At 45.4% G+C, this 14,357-nt stretch overlaps 1 protein-coding gene across 1 annotated transcript; it reads right to left on the bottom strand.

Annotated features, from left to right (window-relative positions):
* Window positions 1–5,470: 5,470 nt before the first annotated feature.
* Window positions 5,471–7,106, bottom strand: LOC132489342 (ribonuclease pancreatic). Its single transcript, XM_060098253.1, has 2 exons — window positions 7,033–7,106; window positions 5,471–6,298 (listed from the first exon to the last, which is right to left on the bottom strand). Exon 2 carries the CDS (start codon window positions 6,271–6,273, stop codon window positions 5,818–5,820), a length of 456 nt encoding a protein of 151 aa, XP_059954236.1. The 5' UTR covers window positions 6,274–6,298; window positions 7,033–7,106; the 3' UTR covers window positions 5,471–5,817.
* Between the last annotated feature and the right edge of the window lie 7,251 nt (window positions 7,107–14,357).

The raw sequence follows: 14,357 nt of genomic DNA, 5'->3' as shown, positions 1-14,357 counted from the left end.
AAAAACCCTGCAGAAAGTAGGCATAGAGGGAACTTTCCTCAACATAATAAAGGCCATATATGACAAACCCACAGCCAGCATCGTCCTCAATGGTGAAAAACTGAAACCATTTCCACTAAGATCAGGAACAAGACAAGGCTGCCCACTCTCACCACTCTTATTCAACCCAGTTTTGGAAGTTTTAGCCACAGCAATCAGAGAAGAAAAGGAAATAAAAGGAATCCAAATTGGAAAAGAAGAAGTAAAGCTGTCATGTTTGCAGATGACATGATACTATACATAGAGAATCCTAAAGATGCTACCAGAAAACTACTAGAGCTAATCAATGAATTTGGTAAAGTTGCAGGATACAAAATTAATGCACAGAAATCTCTGGCATTTCTATATACTAATGATGAAAAATCTGAAAGTGAAATCAAGGAAACACTCCCATTTACCATTGCAACAAAAAGAATAAAATATCTAGGAATAAACCTACCTAAGGAGACAAAAGACCTGTATGCAGAAAATTATAAGACACTGATGAAAGAAATTAAAGATGATACAAATAGATGGAGAGATGTACCATGTTCTTGGATTGGAAGAATCAACATTGTGAAAATGACTCTACTACCCAAAGCAATCTACAGATTCAATGCAATCCCTATCAAACTACCACTGGCATTTTTCACAGAACTAGAACCAAAAATTTCACAATTTGTATGGAAACACAAAAGACCCCGAATAGCCAAAGCAATCTTGAGAACGAAAAATGGAGCTGGAGGAATCAGGCTCCCTGACTTCAGACTATACTACAAAGCTACAGTAATCAAGACAATATGGTACTGGCACAAAAACAGAAAGATAGATCAATGGAACAGGATAGAAAGCCCAGAGATAAACCCACGGACATATGGTCACCTTATCTTTGATAAAGGAGGCAGGACTGTACAGTGGAGAAAGGACAGTCTCTTCAATAAGTGGTGCTGGGAAAACTGGATAAGGACATGTAAAAGTATGAGATTAGATCACTCCCTAACACCATACACAAAAATAAGCTCAAAATGGATTAAAGACCTAAACATAAGGCCAGACACTATCAAACTCTTAGAGGAAAACATAGGCAGAACACTCTATGACATAAATCACAGTAAGATCCTTTTTGACCCACCTCCTAGAGAAATGGAAATAAAGACAAAAATAAACACATGGGACCTAATGAAACTTAAAAGCTTTTGCACAGCAAAGGAAACCATAAAGAAGACCAAAAGACAACCCTCAGAATGGGAGAAAATATTTGCAAATGAAGCAACTGACAAAGGATTAATCTCCAAAATTTATAAGCAGCTCATGCAGCTCAATAACAAAAAAACAAACAACCCAATCCAAAAATGGGCAGATGACCTAAATAGACATTTCTCCACAGAAGATATACAGACTGCCCACAAACACATGAAAGGATGCTCAACATCTTTACTCATTAGAGAAATGCAAATCAAAACTACAATGAGATATCATCTCACACCAGCCAGAATGGCCATCATCAAAAAATCTAGAAACAATAAATGCTGGAGAGGGTGTGGAAAAAAGGGAACACTCTTGCACTGCTGGTGGGAATGTGAATTGGTACAGCCACTATGGAGAACGGTATGGAGGTTCCTTAAAAAACTACAAATAGAACTACCATATGACCCAGCAGTCCCCCTACTGGGCATATACCCTGAGAAAACCATAATTCAAAAAGAGACATGTACCAAAATGTTCATAGCAGCCCTATTTACAATAGCCCGGAGATGGAAACAACCTAAGTGTCCATCATCGGATGAATGGATAAAGAAGATGTGGCACATATATACAATGGAATATTACTCAGCCATAAAAAGAAATGAAATTGAGCTATTTGTAATGAGGTGGATAGACCTAGAGTCTGTCATACAGAGTGAAGTAAGTCAGAAAGAGAAAGACAAATACTGTATGCTAACACATATATATGGAATTTAAGAAAAAAAATGTCCTGAAGAACATAGGGGTAAGACAGGCATAAAGACACAGACCTACTAGAGAATGGACTTGAGGATATGGGGAGGGGGAAGGGTAAGCTGTGACAAAGTGAAAGAGCGGCATGGACATATATACACTACCAAACGTAAGGTAGATAGCTAGTGGGGAGAAGAGGCATAGCACAGGGAGATCAGCTCGGTGCTTTGTGACCGCCTGGAGGGGTGGGATAGGGAGGGTGGGAGGGAGACGCAAAAGGGAGGGGATATGGAAACATATGTATATGTATAACTGATTAAATTTGTTATAAAGCAAAAAATTAAAAAAAAACATTCATAAGAATAAATAATAAAAATTAAAAAAAAAAAAAAAAGATGAGAAAACCCAAGCCCTGGGTTTTACAAATTAGACACCTGTGGTCCAGAGAGGGCTACAGAGTGCCTTAGGGGCACAGCACAGGGAGCTGATAGTAGGGCAAGGACTGCATTAGGTGCCCCGGCCCAACTATCCACCCAGCTGCAGACTGAGGGAAGGTGGGAAAGGAAGGAAACTGGCCCTGAATACAGGCCCTGCTCAGACTTGTAGCAAGAAGAAACCAGAGGATGACATACAGTCGTGATGAGCTTTAAAGTACAGTCACCACACTGGCTAGTAAAACAGGCCTAGTGAGACTCTGTCCATTCAGATGAACAGCTCCTTCTCCATTGTTAAGTAAGAAGACAATAAGGGAGTCGGAAGGGAGATAAGCGCGGAGGGAGAAAGCTGAGATGAAACCCTCCCACCTACACTTGCTGCAAGCCACAGAGAAACCTATAAAATACATGGGAATTTACTGAATGATTTGCAGAGGTGTTTGAGATTAGTCCCCTAGAAAGTGGCTCCTGGGAGACAGTTTTGAGATGCTTCCAGGTATGCCACGGTTTAGTCTTCAGGAGGTACACTTTCATTCTGAAACTTCTATGCAGGACCTCCATCATGCATCATGAATCATGCACATGGAGGACTGCCCCACATTCGTGATCAACTTCCCAAACCAATATTGAGGCGCCTTCTGCCACGGGCAGGTAGATTCAAAGCCCTTTAGTGCTCCCACTTGCTCTGTGAGGGCTGAATCAGTCTCAGGAGGCAAGAGTGGCGGTTGGGAGCAGCCTTTCACTTTCCAGTTAGACAGAAAGCGCAAAGTGCAAAGACTGATGAGGCAGCACTTGGAAAGAAAGAACCTGACGTGATGGCCCTTTACTCTGTTCATTGAAGGTATGGGTGACCGATCTGTTTCAGGCTGGAAGACTATTGGCTGCTGGAATTGAAGGGGAATTTACCAGAGAGACAGGGGAAAATCAACATGTCAGAAGCGGCAGAAGACACTATGGTCTTGTCGGTACAGGTAAAATTGCAGGAGTAAGGTGGACGCTGGGATGCATTTACCTGTCCACTGAGAATGCAGAATTCCTGAAGCTTGTTTGGTTTGAAGACTCTTCTGAAAATTAACATTATCCTTCTTAGAAGAATCACTGGATATGGTCATTTCTGTCTTTAAGCAGGTACCCATCTTCACATGTTAGCACCTCAATTTTAAGATTAATCTGCCTGGGTCAGTCTCCTAGAAGAGGTTAATACTCCTTTATTTTGGGGATAGCAATAGTCGCCCCACAGAACAGAGACCTCTGATTTGTCTCCCGACCACTGGTGTTTCTCTCCTTGACTCTGCCTGGTGGCTCTAGGACAAGACTTGATCTGCCCCCTCCCAGAGTCCTCCTATTCAGAGCACTTTCCGCCCCACCTCACCCCCGTTTCCCTGGCTGTGCAGGTCTGCACCCGGACCATCCGCTAGCACCTATCACTTTATTCCCTGGGTGGAGACTCACAGTGGTCCCATGGCCAGGAAGGTGCATGGAACCAGTAGCCAGAGCTGGTGATTGTGCAGAATAGATGCAGCAAAGCTCCAAGTGAGTGTTCCAAAGAGATGTACTAAAGTGTTCTCTTAGCACTAGCAGGAGGGAAAATGAGGAGCTTTGGGTTTGGAAACAAGAGTGAGATGAACTTAAGAAAAATGCTATCTAAAGAAAACAGAACTAGAAACTTAAAGTTTCCCTTTTTTCCCCTCCTCCATCCTCACTGTTTGTAAGGAGTGAGATCCCCACCACCACCAAAATAGCTGGCCACCCCTCTGACCCACAGGCCTTCTTCCTCTTACAGAGGCCCCAGAGCTAAGCATTCACTTTACCTAAAAAACACAAAATCACTTCCAACATTTATAAATGTAGTACGCAAAGACAATGACAGAACTGGTCAAACTGGTTGGCAGTAGGACCTTTCTCTAGTTCTATGACCTTGTCTAGAGCTTGATGCAGGTGTAAACAGGGGGTCATATGAAATGATTAAGTGATGACAGAAGCCATGTTTAGGCTTTTCAATGGATGTAAGAGAGGGTTGCCAAGAAGTGAGCAGACTCATAGGCCAAGTGCCCTGGGAACCTGTGAGAGCCCCCAGCAAGCTCAGGTAGAGAAAGCCGTGACTCCACAGCACTCAGTGAAGGAGGGAGACTGGGGAATTGCCTTCTTGAGGAGACTCCAATAGCAGAGAGAGCAACGACAGGGAAGCCAGGAGACCCAAGGTCTAGTCTCAGTCGGACACTAACTAGCAGCTGCCGTAAGCAGGTCACTTAACCTTTCTGAGATTCAGGTTGCCCCTCTGTAAAAGGCGGGGGTTACATTAGGTCCGGGATGGCCAGTGGGTGGCACACACACCCTCACCTCTCTCGGGCCTTCGGTAGAGGCCACTGTTCCATCACTTCACTGTTTAGATATTTTTCTACAGCATTCTAGGCAGGCACTTCCAATTAGAGTTGGTCCACAAGCTGAAATCTACTTATCCTCCCCCCACTTGATGATTGCTGATGTCCTTCCTAGCTCCTGAATGGAGGGTTCCAACTCTGTAAGGAAGAGAGGACCAGCTTTCTGATTTAGCAATAGCTCCCTCAAAAAAAGGAAAATGGAAATGTAGGGTCATAATTTCATACACTTCTCCTCCCCACCTGAGGCCGAGCAGGGTCTTCCCAGGATCACGCTGTCCTTCCTTCTATGCCAGAGATTTTTGTACCTGAGCTTCGTCGCCCTCGGTCACCTCGCCCAGCATGACACTGTCCCAGACCGTAGCTCCTTTTTATCTAAAATAGCCCACACTTTAAAACTATATTGGTCATCAAGGAACCTACAAAGAGAGGAATTATCTCAGGTCAGTGAACATCAAAAGTCAAAAGAGGTGACATCTAAGGATTCCATTCGCCACTCACCAAAGCTAACCAGACTCACGGGTCTCACCCCTGTCAGGAGAGCGAGCACACAAACAGCACCTGGATGGGGACAGCATCAGGAATTCAAGTGGTTGCAACTGTGTTTTATTGAAAGAAGCAGTGAAGTGGTCAACATAGGCCCCATCTCACAACCCACTCTTCACCCCACAAGCCACGCAGAGGCCAGCCTCAGGCCAGGGGAGCACACGTGTGTGTGTGTGTGTGTGTGTGTGTGTGTGTGTGTTGGATAAGAGCCCTAATTAACTTGAGTTATTGCCCTCAAGCCAGGGAAGCATGTGTGTGTGTGTGTGTGTGTGTGTGTGTGTATGTTGGATAAGAGCCCTAATTAGCTTGAGTTATTGCCCTCAAGCCAGGGAAGCATGTGTTTATGTGTGTGTGTGTGTGTGTCTGTGTGTGTGCGCACACACGAGCACATGGAGGAGGTGGGTAGATAAGAGCCCTAACTAACTTGAGTTCTTGCCTGCAGGGCAAGGAAGCAAGAGGGGGAGAGGCGATAAGGTGGGGCATCTCTGGCTTCAGGTAGAGACCTACACAGAACCGTCAAAGTGGACTGGCACGTACGGGTCCCCCTCACAGGCCACGATGATGCGTTTCTCCTTCTGGCTGGTCTTGTAGGCACAGTTGGGGTACTTGGAGCTGCCTGTCTGGCGGCAGTCTGTGATGTGCATGGTGGAGTTGCTCTCATAGCAGTTGGGCCGCCCATTCTTGCAGGGGATATTTTTCTGGGAGCAGACGGCTTTGACATCTTCCAGGGACTCGTGCACAAAGGTGTTCACCGGCTTGCACCGTCCCTGGGTCATTTTTCGGCGCATCATCATTTGGTTGCAGTAGTTGGAGTTGTTGCTTGGGGAGCTGCCGGAGTCCATGTGCTGCCGCTGGAACTTCATGGCCGGTGATTCCTTGCCCAGGGAAGGCTGGACCAACCCCAGCACCAGCAGCACCAGGGCCAGCCATGGCAGCAGGACCGGGGACTTCCGAGCCATGGTGGTCTCACTGCCCTGGAGGAGCCTGCCCGGGAAAAGGGGGAGAGGAGGAATAACACTGCCTTAGAAAGAGAACCCCAGCTCCCACCTGTAGCCTCCCTGGCTTACAGTCTCCAGGTCAACCAGAAAGGTGTCCCTCTTCCTGCGAGCTTTTCCAAGTAACGAGACAATCACATATACTCTTCTCCACAAACATTTTATTCCCACTCCCTACAGAGAGGCCGTCCTCCCCTCTGGGTGGTGACCCCAGAAATGACCTAAAATCCTAGCAGCCCTGTCTTTGAATACAGAAATATTTTTGATACAAAATACCTTTGAAACATAAAACACCTCCGTACCCAGCGCTCACACGGCTCATTAGAAGATGCTTTTGAATAAACCATTAAATAAATGATCTAAATTTTGAATAAGCCAAATGGTATCCCTGAGATAACCACCGAGTATTCATCCAGGATCACGGTGGACAGAGAGCCCTGTTGTCCTACAACACAAGGGAAACTCAGCCCCAGTGTTTTACACTGGCACTCTAAAGGGATGCCATTGTGTTCCAAAGAGAGATGCTCTCCTCCCCAACCTGGGGGCTGCTCCTTCTCCAGCCCCATGGGCTCTCTGCAGCCTACGTGCTCCATTCCTGACCCCAGCTCTGCCCCCTGCCCACATCTGCCTGGCCCGATTCTCAGGCTAGCCTCACCCACCCTGGCTCCCCCCTCTCCAACCCTCAGGCAGAAACAGCTCCTGTGTGCCTCTTGGGCTGCTTACCTGGGTCTCTAGCTTGGTCTCTGAGAGAGAAAAGGCAGTTTCTGCAATCACTCTATCCCAGGGGTATGGACTTTATACAGATTAAAAGGAGGCTTGGCTTCCAGGAAGAGACGGGTGGGAGGAGCATCTTGGTCTCGGTCCACAGGAAAACAAGGTCATGTGAGGAAGGGGTGGGGAATTGCCCAGGCCACCCTTTTTGGCCTGGGGAGGGCTGCTGGGGAGTGTGAGCCTTTGCCTATAAGAACCTTTCTTTCTATAAGAAGCAGAGAAAGCCACTAGAGCACTGATGCTCGAACCTCAGCCAAGTCCTTGTTATCTCCTTGCAAGCCATTTTCACCAAATAGCCCTTGGAGGTTAGCAAAATGCACATAACATGGGATCACGGGAAGGGGAGGGAAAGGGAGGTCCTCTCTTGCCCTGGGAGTCCTGGAGTTGCTTCGGCCAGAATTCCACATCTCCCACCAGCTCCTCTGCTGGGGGAGCAGGGAGAAGTGGCCAGCTGCCCCCAGCTGGAAGGCTTCCCGGATCTGGAGAAGAAGGGGGAGAGTACCTGAACACGGAGGAGTAGAGAGCAGCTTCGTTTGGCGTCACCTCACCCAGTTGTGGCCACTTCAACACTCCTGGGCTATTGAAGGAGGGTGTGTGGCCATTCCTATCTATAGTGACCTCTCATCCCATAGGCCAGAGTGGAGGCGAGGAATTAGGGATGAGCCAAACTGCAAAATCCCCTTTAGAGAAGAGATAGAGAACATCATATTTCTTCGCAGTAAAATTTCAGTCTAGAAAGAGACGTGCATTTGCTGGAAGACAATTTTATTTTTATTTATTTAATTCTAATTTTTTTTTTTTTTTTTTTTTTTTTTGCGGTACGCGGGCCTCTCACTGCCGCCGCCTCTCTCGTTGCAGAGCACAGGCTGCGGACGAGCAGGCCCATCGGCCATGGCTCACGGGCCCAGATGCTCCGCGGCATGTGGGATCTTCCCGGACCGGGGCACGAACCCGTGTCCCCTGCATCAGCAGGCGGACTCTCAAACACTGCGCCACCAGGGAAGCCCTTTATTTATTTTTAAAGTATACTTGATTTGCAGTATCGTGTTAGTTTTAGGTGTACAGCAAATTGATTCCGCCAGATAAAATGGAGGACAATTTTAATCCCTTTGGAGTGAGAATTATCAAAATATCTCTCCATGCTCTAAGTTTACACCATCTTAGTCCAAATTCTGGTTTAGCACCTTAAGCCCTGGGCAAGTTTCCTCATCTCTAAAATGGGGATGATAATAACATGTTCCTTTTAGATTTGCCATTCAGACAAAATAAGGTAAGATGGAGAGGGTTTAGAACAGTGCGTAGAAAGCCAATTATGGTTCACGTGGGGGTGGGGGGGTTAAGACCTCCCACAAGGAGTCTGTTTAAACAATACTGGGTGATCTCGGATTTGCTTTCCACAGGAGGCGGAGCCAAGTAACTGCCTGGCAAAACTTCTGTTTTGCTAAAATCCAGAGCTGAAAATAGCAGGCAGTTTCAAAGCCCTGGGGAGTGAAAGGGAGGGGGGAAGAGAGAGGAAGGGGAACTTGACGGGAAGAACAGAATTCTTTAAGGGGAAATTTTTAAATTGTTTCGCCACATGAAGTCCAAGAAATTTTTGGTAAAATCAGCATTATTTTCTAGTGTGTATAAATTGGGAAGTGGAAGTGGGGTCAAGGAGGACGTGGTGAGGCATGAGCTTTTAGTCTCATGTTTTTGTAGTTTATCTACCACCCAGGTTTTCTTTGTTTCTTAGTCTTTTTTTTTTTTTTGCGGTACGCGGGCCTCTCACTGTTGTGGCCTCTCCCGTTGCGGAGCACAGGCTCCGGACGCGCAGGCTCAGCGGCCCTGGCTCCCGGACCCAGCCGCTCGGCGGCATGTGGGATCCTCCCAGACCGGTGCACGAACCCGTGTCCCCTGCATCGGCAGGCGGACTCTCAACCACTGTGCCACCAGGGAAGCCTGCTTCTTAGTCTTTGTATCATACTCATACCATCTTGAGTGGTGTTGGAAGGAAAACTTTTCCTCTACCCATTTATGTTCTGCTCTGGAGGCCTGTGAATTAACTGACAAAAGACAGATTAACAGAAGAATTGACCAGGTTTATTCATCTGCATATGGAGGAGCACAAAAGAAGTAGTTCCCTGAACAGCTAGGGATAAAGGTTTATACATCAACTTAATGGGGGGGAGGGGAGCAAATAGGGACTCTTAAGGAAATAAATGGGTTTTTTTAAAGGAAAGATAAATGAGCTTTGGGGGGAATAAATGGGACGTAAAATAATTTGTGATAATGTTTGTCTTTGCAAGTGTGAGTAGTGTGTCTTCATCCTGGCTGCAAAACTCCCCTAAGGGGATTTATAGCAGCTTTACTCTCAGAAAACTCTGCCTTTATTCAGATGAGGGAAGCTCCAAAAAAGCTTCTTTCTGCATCTGCTGGGTTTCAAATATCTTCAGTTTAAAACAACCTTCATATTAACTCTGCAGATCTCAGAGGTACCCACAGTAACAAATTTAGAATTTGTTCATTTATTCATTCAACAGTGGGAATACAGAAATAAGTTACAGGGCCTGCCCTAAAGGTACCTGATAGGATAGTTTGTATTCATCAGGTGAGTCCCACCAAGGTGTCGGGCATGGCTGCACGAAACCAGTCATTCATTTGGCACCTTTCCAGTGCCAGAAGAATTCCAGGGAGTTGGTCCAACAAGAAGATTTCAGAGTCACAGTTCAAATATGAATAAGTTTTCTGTAACCCAAATAAGTTTCTTCAATAGCCTACCCCAGAGCATCCCAAACTATAAGAAGTCATTTTTGCCTGTTTGTGCATGGCAATCTGGACAAACCCTTGGGGTTGTTTTTGTTTGTTTGTTTGTTTCTTTGGGCCGTGCCGTGTGGCTTGGGGGATCCCAGTTCCCCAAGCTCACACCTGGGCCCCCCCGCCCCCCCGCTCCCCCCACCACAGTGAAAGCATCAAGTCCTAACCACTGAACTGTCAGGGAATTCCCAACCTTGGGGTTTTAATTCAACTTCATGGAAACAATCAAAAACCCATCCTTGCTATAGCCTTACCCTTGGCCTTCTTGCCTTAGGGCAAGAGCTACAATTGCAAAAGTTGATGCTCCTGCTAAACTAGCTCTACGCGCCCTGTTTGATTCATGGTTCCTCATGCAGTAAGACATTACTACTGACTGAGAACACACAACACTTTCCAGCCAGTCCACTAACTCCTTGTAAGATTCTATTACTCTCTCCATCTCACATACTGTTCACCACGGAAGCACCCTGAATCCTACCATTCTCCTCCTGCTACCAGAAGAGGGGGAGCCTCATGATCATCTTACGTTGGTAGGGAACTTTCTGTATCTCACTCAGATTTATTATAGACTCCTATTGAGAACCCTGACCTAATTTTATTTGTTGATGAATCATACCTCAAAACTGAAACTGGAGGTTATCAAGCAGGATATACTATCACTAACCTAAACTCTTCAAAATAGAGCTTGTCAACTAGCCAGTGACCAGCGAGTAAACATACAGACAGCAGGTATGCTTTTGGAGTAGTATATGATTTGGGGATGCTTTAGAAACAAGCATCAAAATGGACAACAAGTTAAGGAAATTTTAGATGCATTCCTACTTCTTAGAGAGTGGTTATTCTAAAGATTGAGGCCCACATTAAAAGAGATGATATGGAAGGTAAAGGATTGCTCTAGCAGATCATTATGCCAAAAAAGCTGCTTTAACCAAGATTATGATTTTATCTAAACCCTCAAAGAATAAATCTCTGGAAGGATTCAACAAGGTCCTTATAAAATATCAAAATTTAGCCCCTGGAGGCTTCCCTGGTGGTGCAGTGCTTGAGAGTCCACCTGCCGATGCAGGGGAAACGGGTTTATGCCCCGGTCCGGGAAGATCCCACATGCCAGCGGAGTGGCTGGGCCTGTGAGCCATGGCCACTGAGCCTGCGCATCTGGAGCCTGTGCTCCGCAACGGGAGAGGCCACAACAGTGAGAGGCCTGTGTACCGCAAAAAAAAAAAAAAAAAAAAAAAAAAAAAAATTTAGCCCCTTATTTTTGAAAAAGAAGAATGAAAAAATTCTGGTACTCTTCACTTAAATAATCCCTGATGCTCTCAAGACAGCTGCTTGGTGACTTTCTTAGCTAGAGAGGAGAAGTCAATACCTGGCATCAAAGCTTCAAAGGACAGGCTGACTCTTGTTAAGAGGTTAATGCAGCTGGTGACTTTAAGTTGAAGCCAGTGCTCATTCCCATTCTGAAAATCCTAGGGCCCTTAAGAATTATGCTAAATCTACTCTGCCTGTGCTCTATAAATGGAGCAACAAACCCTGTTGTAAACACATCGGCTTACAACATGGTTTACTAAATATTTTAAGTCCACTGTTGAGATCAACTTCTCAGAAAAGAAGATTCCTTTCAAAATATTACTGGTCTTTGAAATGTACCTGGTCACCCAAGAGCTCTGATGGAGATGTACAATGGGACTCATGTTGTTTTCATGCCTGCTAACACAACATCCATTCTGCAGCCTATGGATCAAGGAGTAATTTTTAATTTCAAGTCTCATTATTCAAGAAATACATTTTGTAAGGCTATAACTGCCATAGATAGTGATCCCTCTGATGGATCTGGGCAAAGAAAATTGAAAACCTTCTGGAAATGAGCCACCATTAAGAACATTTATGATTCATGGAAAGAGGTCAAAATATCAAATTAATAGGAGTTTGGAAGTTGATTTCAATCTTCATGGATGACTTTAAGGGAATCAAGACTTCAGTGGAGGAAGTCACTGCAGATGTGGTGGAAATAGCAAAAGAACTGAGTCAGGAGATAGATGGGGCCCAGGCTAAGCAGCTGAAATATGTCCCCTGTAGACAGATACTCCAAGATAAAGATAATGGCAGGAACAAGGAGAAGCTGAGTCCTGCCCAGATAAGAGATAAAGAGACCACATATTTCTCATTCTCGAGGTCAAGGAGACCTTCCCAACTACACATGTGCAGACAGGCTCCTCAGGGGCCAAAAAGGAAAAGGACACCACCCCATAATAGGCGGTGTCAACCTTCCCACAGTCCTCTTCGCTGGAATCCACCTTGGCTAAGAGATGCATGCACACACAGGGGAGACTCTGAGTTATAACAAATACAGACTCAGAGCCAGGCAAAGCAAGATGATTGGCCAGAGGGAACCCGGAAGAAATGCCCCATATAAGTGATTCAAGCTACCACTAGGGCACGACTCTCTCTCTGAGCCCGCCCCTGTGTGTCTATTCACAAGTAATTTATTTTTCCCCTTCTAATAAACACTTTACTTGTTTCACTACTTTCTGTCTCTTTGTTGAAATTCATTTCTACAAAGCAGCAAGCCAGGGCCTTGTCACTAGCCACTGACCCTCATGGTCTAATGGTTAGGATTCAGTGCTCTCACTGCTGTGGCCTGGCTTCCATCTCTGGTGAGGGAACTGAGATCTTGCTTCAAGCTGCTGCCGGCTGAGGCCACCTGAGAGCAGAACCAGAATTAGAAGCAGAGCCTGAAGATGTAACTTAATTGTTGCAGTCTCATGAGAAAACTTTAACAAATGAGGGGTTACTTCTGATGGGTGAGCAAAGGAAGTGGTTTCTTGAGATGGAATCTACTCCTGGTGAGGGTACTGTGAAGATTATTAAAATGACAACAAAGGATTTAGACTATGACATAAACTTAGTTGAGAAAGTAGCAGTTTGAGAGGATTGACTCCAATTTTGAAAGAAGTTCTACTGTGGGTAAAGTGCTATCAAACAGCACTGCATGCTAGAGAAATTGTTCGTAAAAGGACGAGTTAACTGATGCAGCAAACTTCACTGTTGTCTTATTTTAACAAACTGCCACAGCCATCCCAGCCTTCAGCAACCACCACCCTAATCAGCTATCAACATCAAGGCAAGACCCTCCACCAGCAAGAAGATTATGACTTGCTAAAGGCTCAAATGATGGTTAGCATCTTTTAGCAATAAAGTATTTTTATTAATGTATATACATGTTTTTAGAAATAATGCTTCACACACTTAGTAGACTACAGTATAGTGTAAACATAACTCTTACGTGCACTGGGAAACAAAAAAAAAAATCATGTGACTGGGTTTATTGTGATGTTCACTTTATTGCAGTAATCTGGAACCAAAGCCATAATATCTTCAAGATGTGCCTGTATACATTTTTTTTGTTTGTTTGCTTCATCTACTTTTTTTTTTTTTTTTTTTTTTTTTTTGCGGTATGCGGGCCTCTCACTGTTGTGGCCTCCCCCGTTGCGGAGCACAGGCTCCGGACGCGCAGGCTCCGGACGCGCAGGCTCAGCGGCCATGGCTCACGGGCCCAGCCGCTCCGCGGCATATGGGATCCTCCCAGACCGGGGCACGAACCCGTATCCCCTGCATCGGCAGGCGGACTCTCAACCACTTGCGCCACCAGGGAGGCCCTGCTTCATCTACTTTTTAAATTTGGTTTTAGAATAAGAGTTTGCTAAAAATGTTTTCTCTTAAATATAGCCAATTCAAAGCATCCATCATCTGGCCATCAGGGAGTAAGATCTTATATTCATCTCAAATAGCGACTCAAACCAATAAGTCTTTCCATGGCTTACCAAAGACATGAGTCATCTCAAAAAAGAGTATGCAGCCTTCACAAGATCCAGAAAGTTCACACCTAGCGTTAGTCTAAGAAAGTAAAAGCCTTCATTGCTATAGGCGGTAAGAATGGTGTAGTGAAAATGGTGTCTCCAGTTTCCCAGGAGAACGTGGGATGCCTCCAGTTACAGACCCGCTAATCTGTGACACCAGGTAGGTGCTACTGGAATGGAATTTTTGGAACACTGAAAAAGCAACAAAAATTGAGATGACAAAGGCCCCTTAGGAACTGAGACTCCTTCTGACAAATTCCCCTGAGAGCTAGCTGGTTATTAGACTGGCCACCAAGTTGCACCTGGGTAAGTGCACCCTCTGGATAGCGGAGACCAAAGTGAATATTCTCGTTGGTTACAAAGCCAAGCTATCAGGATATAGAACAAGACAAAAGGAAAAACCTCATCTAGTCTTTACATAGAGGACCCACAGCAAAGTTTGCCCAAACAGATGCCATTCTGGTGAGAACCATTAACTCACCAGTCTGTGAGGCCAGCTTGAACAGCAGGTTTATAGGGTCTACGCCTGTGTTCTGCCCCATGGGTTTCCCTCCTTATGACAAATGACAAAGACAAAGAAATACAGTGACCATCTCTGAGAGGAAAAGGAGCAATACCAGAGTCACT

Source organism: Mesoplodon densirostris, chromosome 4 (genome assembly GCF_025265405.1).
Source record: "Mesoplodon densirostris isolate mMesDen1 chromosome 4, mMesDen1 primary haplotype, whole genome shotgun sequence".
NCBI lineage: Eukaryota > Metazoa > Chordata > Mammalia > Artiodactyla > Ziphiidae > Mesoplodon > Mesoplodon densirostris.
The sequence above is the reverse complement of the archived record's forward strand: the minus strand, read 5'-3'. Positions and strand labels throughout refer to the sequence as shown.